The 9416-nt window shown below is 49.1% G+C and overlaps 1 protein-coding gene across 4 annotated transcripts in view; it reads right to left on the bottom strand.

Annotated features, from left to right (window-relative positions):
- The window catches only part of ADAR (adenosine deaminase RNA specific), a 40397-nt gene extending 35358 nt beyond the window's left edge, over positions 1 to 5039 (bottom strand). Inside the window, exon 1 of one of the 4 annotated variants that reach the window (XM_079957922.1) lies at positions 4905 to 5039. Coding sequence is in view for 2 of the 4 variants with exons in the window: in XM_079957920.1 (XP_079814046.1) it covers positions 4541 to 4610 (70 nt within the window). In the remaining 2 variants the exon portion in view is untranslated. Of the gene's footprint in view, positions 1 to 4540; positions 4707 to 4904 lie in introns of those variants that run through there. The other 3 variants (XM_079957924.1, XM_079957925.1, XM_079957920.1) reach the window with 3 other exon arrangements.
- Positions 5040 to 9416: the final 4377 nt, after the last annotated feature.

Below are 9416 nucleotides of genomic sequence, written 5' to 3' on the forward strand. Positions count from 1 at the left end.
CTGCTGATCCCCAGCAGTGGGTCATCAGAGACTGCCTCTGAATGTGGAGGTTCCACTTGAGGTTCCTAGGAGTCTTGGTTGACCACAAACTTGACATGAGCCAACAGTGTGACGCGGCAGCTAAAAAAGCCAATGCAATTCTGGGCTGCATCAATAGGAGTATAGCATCTAGATCAAGGGAAGTAATAGTGCCACTGTATTCTGCTCTGGTCAGACCTCACCTGGAGTACTGTGTCCAGTTCTGGGCACCACAGTTCAAGAAGGACACTGACAAACTGGAACGTGTCCAGAGGAGGGCAACCAAAATGGTCAAAGGCCTGGAAACGATGCCTTATGAGGAACGGCTAAGGGAGCTGGGCATGTTTAGCCTGGAGAAGAGGAGGTTAAGGGGTGATATGATAGCCATGTTCAAATATATAAAAGGATGTCACATAGAGGAGGGAGAAAGGTTGTTTTCTGCTGCTCCAGAGAAGCGGACACGGAGCAATGGATCCAAACTACAAGAAAGAAGATTCCACCTAAACATTAGGAAGAACTTCCTGACAGTAAGAGCTGTTTGGCAGTGGAATTTGCTGCCAAGGAGTGTGGTGGAGTCTCCTTCTTTGGAGGTCTTTAAGCAGAGGCTTGACAACCATATGTCAGGAGTGCTCTGATGGTGTTTCCTGCTTGGCAGGGGGTTGGACTCGATGGCCCTTGTGGTCTCTTCCAACTCTATGATTCTATGTGTTTCATCCGCTTTTCCTTTCCACTGCCACCGTAGCCCCCCACATCAAATTCCACATATTAATTAGGTGCCATATTTAAAACTACCCATTCACACTCCAGTTTCCTTCTGGCACTCTGTAAAGATAACTGGTGCTACATGTGAAGCAGGCGCAATAAAAAGAAAGCTTCTCTCCGAGGAATTGAGAGATCAATAGAATCATCACTGTATCCCATTACACACACTCTGCAGGTTGGTACAATTGAGGCTTGTAAGCAGCCACCTGCTGGTCTACACGTTATGAGGCAGAAGCCAATAATATAAAACATTCTAAAATATAGCAGCCTTCGCCAACTTGGAGCCCTCCAGATTGGCGAAGCGCGTTTTTACAAGCAGTTGATGCATCTTTAAACAGCATACACTGGAAGGCTTGGCAGCTGGACTGCCAAAGTCATTTGCATATTATTCACTTTGGATATCTTTGTCTAACGTTGCTGTTTTAGAAGGAAGCTTGGCTGGTTCCAAGGCACAGTGGCCTTGATGCATCTAGAACTAACACATAATCTTAAGGCTCAGAGAGGGACCAATGAGTGACACTCAAGGCGTGCTCCACAGCAAAACAAAACAAGCCACAGAGCTCTTTACCATTTAGCCCACCGGGAGCAGGAACAACTGAGGCACATGGCCAACACCAAGGGGGATTAGAGATTGCAGTCAGTATCTGTTTGGGAAACTCACACAAGCCACTCAAAGTTCTTCAGAGGAAAGGCAAGATGGAGAAGGAAGTTCTAGCTGACACATGAGCAAGCCACCATGGACAAAGGGTGTCCCCACCCACACTGTGGTCCATTTCCAATCACACTGGGAAGTAACTTTGCAGGATTTCTCCCCTGCTTCTCCTCTTCCACCTTGCTTGTTCACGTACCTCTTGCTCCAGCCAGAGAGGATAAGGAATCAGGAACCTTTCAAGCCCTCCATATTCCTACCAGCTTACCTCCGAAGTGAAATGGAAATAAGAACAGAAAGCTACACATTTCAGCAACAGACGGAAAACCCCAAGGCTCTCCATGCAGTGGGATGAACACTGAGAACCAACCAGTCATTACTACCACCCTAGACTATTTATAGTCACCAGCAAAGAGGCCAGTTAAGTCCTCACCCAGGAGGAAGCAACACATAATAGGAGTTAACACATCAGGGAGGTGAGAGGAGACCTATTAAGCAAATGATTTTTGGTGAGCAACACACACTGAGATTCAGAGAGGAAGGTGGAAAGAAAGGCACCCCCTTTTTTGCATTTAATGCTATTGCAGAGGCTGACAATTGGGGAAAGCAGCATGGATTCCAATTTCAATTAAGCTCTGATCTGCAGGCAGGCCTCTCTCATGAAGCACAGATAACTGCCTGCAGAAATGAAGGTGATTAAATCAAAATATACTGGGGAGGGGGTAAGAGGGGGGCATTAAAGAACAGGGGTGAGCATAGTATAGCTTTTCAGGGTATAACATTTCAACTGCACACATTTGCAATATATATATATATGAACTACAGCAGGTGCGGTTGAACTACAGCTCCCTGCCTCCCCCCTCCGCCTGTTAGACATACTTGCTAGGGCTGATGGAAGCTTTATTTACTTTTAAACTTTTATCAGGCCCTTCCTCCCAAAGAAGCTCAGGGATACTCAGCAACAGCTGGAAGTCCAAATGTTCCCCACTCCTGAACTGCAGCCTGATTAAATCATGCATGTCTGCACCACTCTTTCATTCTGAACAGTTTACTGCGGCTCACTCAGCCTTGCATTTAAGCGCTGGCCTGACAGCCAGAGGCAATAAGGAATTCCATGCAGGCAGATGAGCTGGTTGGCAGAGAAAGACTGGAGGGCTCTGTCCCTCTCCAGACCCCAGCACAGAAACCAAGTGGACCACCACACACCAAGCCCCCAGCGCAGAAGTGAAACATGCTGCTGTGAGAGCGATGGAGTTCTCTGTCACTCTTTGCCACCCCCATGCATGTTACTAACTTTGGTGGGCTGGATTTGCTAGTCACAAAAGGGGCAAGTCGGGCATGGACCACTGGACATCTTATTTCACACTACGCTGGCTTTAGAGATTTCACCAGGTACCTCCTGTGGAATTCCATGCAAACATCAGCAACCATAAGGGCTGGAAACTTTTACTTTTTAAAGTCCAGATGCTTGCAAAGTTGAATTCTGCAGCCAGTACCACAGTCTGTACTCTCAAAGAAATATGGGGCACACAGTCTGTATTAGAACTGTTTGAAGGCTCCAATACACCACATTCTGTCCCCCATCAGCATTAAGATCATCTCTTTCTAGTCAACCACAGTTAAGCATCATGTGGGCACTGATGCTAACCATACTGAACAGCAACAAGGAAACATATTGTTTTCAAGTCATGACTCAACAATAAGCATATCCCTTCCTTTAAAATAAAAGGACACCTTGTATTTAACAGTTCATCTGGTTGCATAGGCAACCTGGAATTCCATACAGGAAAGTGAGCAGGTTGAAAATGAAGGGACATGTCACTCCATTCCTCCTCCTCCAGCCTTTGTGGTTCCTATGCATAGAGGGGAAAAAATATTTTCCTCTGCAACCATATTGGAAAGGCAGTGGGCTGGCAGAGGGGAGGACTGGGTGAACCATCCTAATCCAACATCCCACTTGATAGAAGTCTGTCTTTTTCTTTCTTCCCTTCTTTCTAAAACTACCCTAGCAGCACAATTGTAACTCCATCTAATCAGAAGCAAAGCCTCTTTAATTCAATGGGGCCAGTTCCACAGTAGATGGGGTTAGAGCTCAAGCCTAAGAGACTAGTGGCCTGCAATTCCATGCTCCCTGAGGAGGAGGCCATTAAGGTTTCTGGGGTTAGTGAGCAGCCCCAGGTTTTAAACCATCTCCTTTCCATTTTCTCTAGAGTGAGGTGTGGGGAGAAAGGTATGCAACACCCACCCCACTCTCACCTGCAGCTTTCTTCTCATTTTATCTGCAGCGCCAAGCGCTGAGGTATAATGAGCAGGGGGCAGTTAAGGTGGAATGAAAGACAGCAATACTCGGCCCTCCAGATGTTTTGGAACTAAAACTCCCATGATCCCTAGCTAACAGGACCAGTGGTCAGGGATGATGGGAGTTGTAGTCCCAAAACATCTGGAGGGCCAAGTCTGCCTATGCCTGATCCACACCTTCCATTTGTGAAGAGGCTGCATCCTAATGTTTTAATGTTGTATCTTAATCTTTTAAATTGTATTTTAATCAACTTGTTTTTATTATTGGTTGTTAGCCGCCCTGAGCCTGGTCTTGGCTGGGGAAGGTGGGGTATAAATAAATTATTATTATTATTATTATTATTATTATTAGCACACCCAATGCACATTTAAAGCACATGACTCCCAACAGTCCTGGGAACTATAGTTTCCTCTCACAGATCTACAGTTCCCAGTACCCTTCACAAACTACCATTCCTTGGGTTATTTGGTGGGGGGGGTTTTTGTCATGTGCTTTAAATGGTGTGGCTCTGCCCTTGAATAGCGCAACCCCGCGTGTGTACACTCAGATGTCAGGCCCACTGAACTCAGGTATGGAAACGCAGGATTGCAAGCTAACTAACTGTGCAATTCCCCACAGGAGCAAGCCTCACTGAGTTCAACGGGGCTGCGCTCCCAGGCTAAGCGTGCACAGGATCCACTGGCTGGATTTCTCTGCAGGGCCCCGATCCCCTCCCCCCCCAAAAAAAAAATAAGGAAGCGCGAGGCAGACAAGAGATGACAACGCGAGACAACCCCTCCCGCCCCTTTCTCTGCCTCTCATCTCCCACCCACCTCTCCCATCCTCTCCTCTTGTGCAACGCAAACCTCCGCCTTCCCCGCCCCTTTGGCTTACTGAGCGCATCGTCGCTTAAGACGCAGAGAACACCGGCCCGCAGTTGGCGCGCATGCGCGAAGCAGAAGGCCGCCGAGTCTTATCGAGGGAAAAGCGGCGCACTGCTCGCCCTGGTAAAGGGGGGCGGGGAAAGCGTCCCTCGGCCGCGCATGCGCGCCGGGCGCCAGCTGCCTCTCACAGCAGGGCAGTGCGCACGCGCGGAGCGAAGCGCCGCTTTCCCGCCCAGCGCCCGCCGCTTTCCCCCTCCCGCGCTCTCCTCCCGCTCATTTTCCCTCAGCCGGAGGCTTCTCGGAGGCTCCTTACCCGCTCGGCCGCTTCCGCCCCGGAGCTCGGCCGCCCCTCAGCGGCGACTGTTGGCCCCGCCGCGAACTGCCCCCCTCAGCGGTCCGCTTTCTCCTTTTTTCTGCTCAGCGCCGCCGTGCTGGGCGCAGAGTGGTGCCGTCACGCGCGGCGCGACCGGCGGCTGCAGCGACGTCACGTGACGTGGGCTTGCCCCGGCGTCACGTGACAGGCCCTTCACCTAAGCAGGGGTAGCTGTTTGTCTTCGCTCGCTGTGCGTATGGGAGAGAAGCCTCCATAGTCAGAGGCAGTGTACCTTTGTGAAAGGCAGGGGAGCGAGAGAGCAGGAGCCATTTTTTAAAATGTATTTTTAATTTTTAATTTTATTTATAAATCTCCCCCGTCCAGGGATTCTCAAGAGGGCTCACATGTCATTGCATCTAAACTTTAGTCATATTTTAGAACCTTTGAAAGCAATGGACAGGGTTAATTTAGGCGCAGTAATTTCAGTGGGTCCAGGGACGCAGGTGGCGCTGTGGGTTAAAGCCTCAGCACCTAGGACTTGCCGATCGAAAGGTCGGCGGTTCGAATCCCTGCGGCGGGGTGCACTCCCGCTGCTCGGTCCCAGCGCCTGCCAACCTAGCAGTTCGAAAGCACCTCCAGGTGCAAGTAGATAAATAGGGACCGCTTACCAGCGGGAAGGTAAACGGCGTTTCCGTGTGCGGCTCTGGCTCGCCAGATGCAGCTTTGTCACGCTGGCCACGTGACCCGGAAGTGTCTCCGGACAGCGCTGGCCCCTGGCCTCTTGAGTGAGATGGGCGCACAACCCCAGAGTCTGTCAAGACTGGCCCGTACGGGCAGGGGTACCTTTACCTTTTTTAGGGCAGGGGTAGGCAAACTAAAGCCTGGGGGCCAGATGCGGCCCAATCGCCTTCTCAATCCGGCCCACGGACGGTGCGGGAATCAGCAAGTTTTTACATGAGTAGAATGTGCCCTTTTATTTAAAATGCATTTCTGGGTTATTTGTGGTGCATAGGAATTCGTTCATCCCCCCCAATATAGTCCGGCCCCCTACAAGGTCTGAGGGACAGTGGACCGGCCCCCTGCTGAAAAGGTTTGCTGACCCCTGATCTAGGGAGTCTTCTCTTTTCATGAGGTGGCCAAAGTCTTGGAGCCTCAGCGTCATGATCTGTCCTCCCAGTGAGCACTCAGGGCTGATTTCCCTAAGAATGGATATGTTTGATGGACTTCAAGAAGATCAAACCTATCCGTTCTGAAGGAAATCAGCCCTGAGTGATCACTGGAAGGACAGATCCTGAAGCTGAGGCTCCAAGACTTTGGCCACCTCGTGAGAAGAGAAGACTCCCTGGAAAAGACCCTGATGGTGGGAAAGATGGAGGGCACAAGGAGAAGGGGACGACAGAGGACAAGAGGTGGGACAGTGTTCTCAAAGCTACCAGCATGAGTTTGACCAAACTGTGGGAGGCAGTGGAAGACAGTGGAAGGGGGTCACGAAGAGTTGGACACAACTAAACAACAACAACACTTGAGTATGATTTAGTTGGGTACATCCCAAGTCAATAATGATAAAGGTAAAGGTAAAGGTACCCCTGCCCGTACGGGCCAGTCTTGACAGACTCTGGGGTTGTGCGCCCATCTCACTTAAGAGGCCAGGGGCCAGCGCTGTCCGGAGACACTTCCGGGTCACGTGGCCAGCGTGACATCGCTGCTCTGGCCAGAGCCAGAGCCAGAGCCGCACACAGAAACGCCGTTTACCTTCCCGCTGGTAAGCGGTCCCTATTTATCTACTTGCACCCGGAGGTGCTTTCGAACTGCTAGGTTGGCAGGCGCTGGGACCGAACGACGGGAGCGCACCCCGCCGCAGGGATTCAAACCGCCAACCTTTCGATCGGCAAGCCCTAGGCGCTGAGGCTTTAACCCACAGCGCCACCTGCGCTACCAGCATAAGTTTGACCAAACTGTGGGAGGCAGTGGAAGACAGTGGAAGGGGGTCACGAAGAGTTGGACACAACTAAACAACAACAACACTTGAGTATGATTTAGTTGGGTACATCCCAAGTCAATAATGATAGTAATATATAAAATCATTGTTACTAAGCTGCAGCATGCTTAATTGATTTATTGGTTGGATTTTTCCTTTGTTTTTTAAAAAAGCTTTCACCTTCACACAATTAAAATGGTCTCCTTGTTCATTTGTACATTTACTTTCCCTCCCAAGGAGCTCACTGTTCTCCTCCCCGATGTTATCCTCACAGCAACCCTGTGAGGTGGGTAGGCTGAGAGGCAGTGACTGGCCAAACCCAGTGAGCTACATGGCTGAGTGGTGGATTTAAACATTTGTTTAAGAACACGGAAAAGCCTGTTGGGTCAGGCCAATGGCCCATTTAGTCCAGCATCGTGTTCACAAAGTGACTGCCCAGTCTCTCCCAGGTCTCAGTCTCCCCTTCCAACCACTATGCCACACTGTTGTATCACAGTGCTCAAAGCAATATCATAAAAACTTGCCTTCTTTGGGGCCCTGGCCTTTACCTCTATAAATTTAGAGCACTTGTACCTTTGTTCTTCACTCTAAAAAGCTCACAGAGCTGCTTATGTAAAATCAATTAAAACAAGACAGGTTCTGCCCTCAGGCTTAACAATCTTTTAAGAAGAATAAAACGGAACCATTGGCAAGATTTCAAAATGTCCCAAACTTAGAAGCCTTTAAAAGCCTGAGATGGGCAGGGTGGGGAAGGCAACCTACGTAATTAATTGGGGCAGATTTTTTTAAAAAAATATTGTTGTTAGTTTGGGGACTTATTCTGTATGCTTGAGTCCCTTCAAATCCCTGGGTTCCTGGATCCAGTCTGGGTTAAAATCTAATGGAGGATTCCATTGCTGAACTAGTCAAGAAAGTTTGTGAATTAATGGCCCTGCTCCTAAGGACTGCTTTGTGCTAGAGGGCAAATGGGGGGGGCCTCCCCTCCCTTCCCTGGCTGGTACAGTGGTACCTCGGTTACATACGCTTCAGGTTACATACACTTAAGGTTACAGACTCCGCTAACCCAGAAATAGTGCTTCAGGTTAAGAACTTTGCTTCAGGATGAGAACAGAAATTGTGCTCCGGCGGCACGGCAGCAGCAGCAGGCCCCATTAGCTAAAGTGGTGCTTCAGGTTAAGAACAGTTTCAGGTTAAGAACGGACCTCCGGAACGAATTAAGTACTTAACCCGAGGTACCACTGTACTGAAAAAGTAAAAAGCCAGAGTGTGTGTGAACCGAGAGCAGGCTAGAAGCAGGCAGAAGCTGGAAGTCGGAGGCAGGTTTGACTTCTGCTGGAATCCTAGGCTTGACAACATGGATAGCTCAGTTGGTTAGAGTAGGGGTCAGCAAACTTTTTCAGCAGCGAGCCAGTCCACTGTCCCTCAGATCTTGTGTGGGGCCAGACTATATTTTGAAATAAAAAATGAATGCCTATGCCCCACAAATAACCCAAAGATGCATTTTAAATAAAAGGACCCATTCTACTCATGTAAAAACACGCTGATTCCTGGACTGTCTGCGGGCCGGATTGAGAAGGCGGTTTGGGCTGGATCCGGCCCCCGGGCCTTAGTTTGCCTAGCCATGGGTTAGAGCGTGGTGCTGATGATGCCATGGTTGCAGGTTCAAGCCCCATATGGGACAGCTGCATATTCCTGCATTGCCGGTGCTTAGTCTAGATCAGGGGTAGTCAACCTTTTTATACCTACCGCCCACTAATGCATCTTTCTTGGTGGTAAAATTTCCTTACCGCCCACCAGTGCTCAATGGAAGGAGGATTCAGTTTGTGCCATAGAACCCCCTACTGCCCACCTAGAATCCTGAAACACCCACTAGTGGGCGGTAGGGACCAGGTTGACAACCCCTGGACTACATCAGGGTCCCTCCCAACTTTACAGTTCTGTGAACTATGAACTATAGGAGAAGCAAGACTATTGCCAGGTTGTTGCTGTGAGCTCCTCCATCGTAGGCTCAGGTTATACATGTGTGTAAATAAACCGTATATCATAAAGACACCACAGTCTCTGCTGCACCTCATTCCAAGGAAATTGAACCCTGGGTAAGCGCCCAGAATCCCTGAAACCTCATACGGCTCAGAGATTGGGGTGGTGTGCAAGAATATTGTTTTTTAGTAGAATGTCTTATTAAATTTGCAGCAGGCAATGCTGTCCTCAAAGAAGTGATTTCCTCTCCTGGTATGCCAGGATCTGGTAGTTAGCTCTTGATGAGAAATTAACTCAGCAGTGCAGAAGAAATTTGCACAGAGAAATTCTCAGAAACATGGTTCCAGTTTATTACTTATGCAAATACAAAACACAATATGGTAGGAGATGTTTTTCTCCAGATTTAAGTGAACAACACTTTCAAAATGATGCAGCTGGTAGGGAATAAAATAATTCCTAACAATACAGGACAAGTTCTCCAAGACTGAGCGGCCTTTTGTACTTCTTCAGCGAATGGAGAATATGCACGGGCAGCAGCTGTCACGGGAGCCTGC

The sequence above is a fragment of the Podarcis cretensis genome (assembly GCF_951804945.1).
Source record: "Podarcis cretensis genome assembly, chromosome: 16".
Taxonomy (NCBI): Eukaryota; Metazoa; Chordata; class Lepidosauria; order Squamata; family Lacertidae; genus Podarcis; species Podarcis cretensis.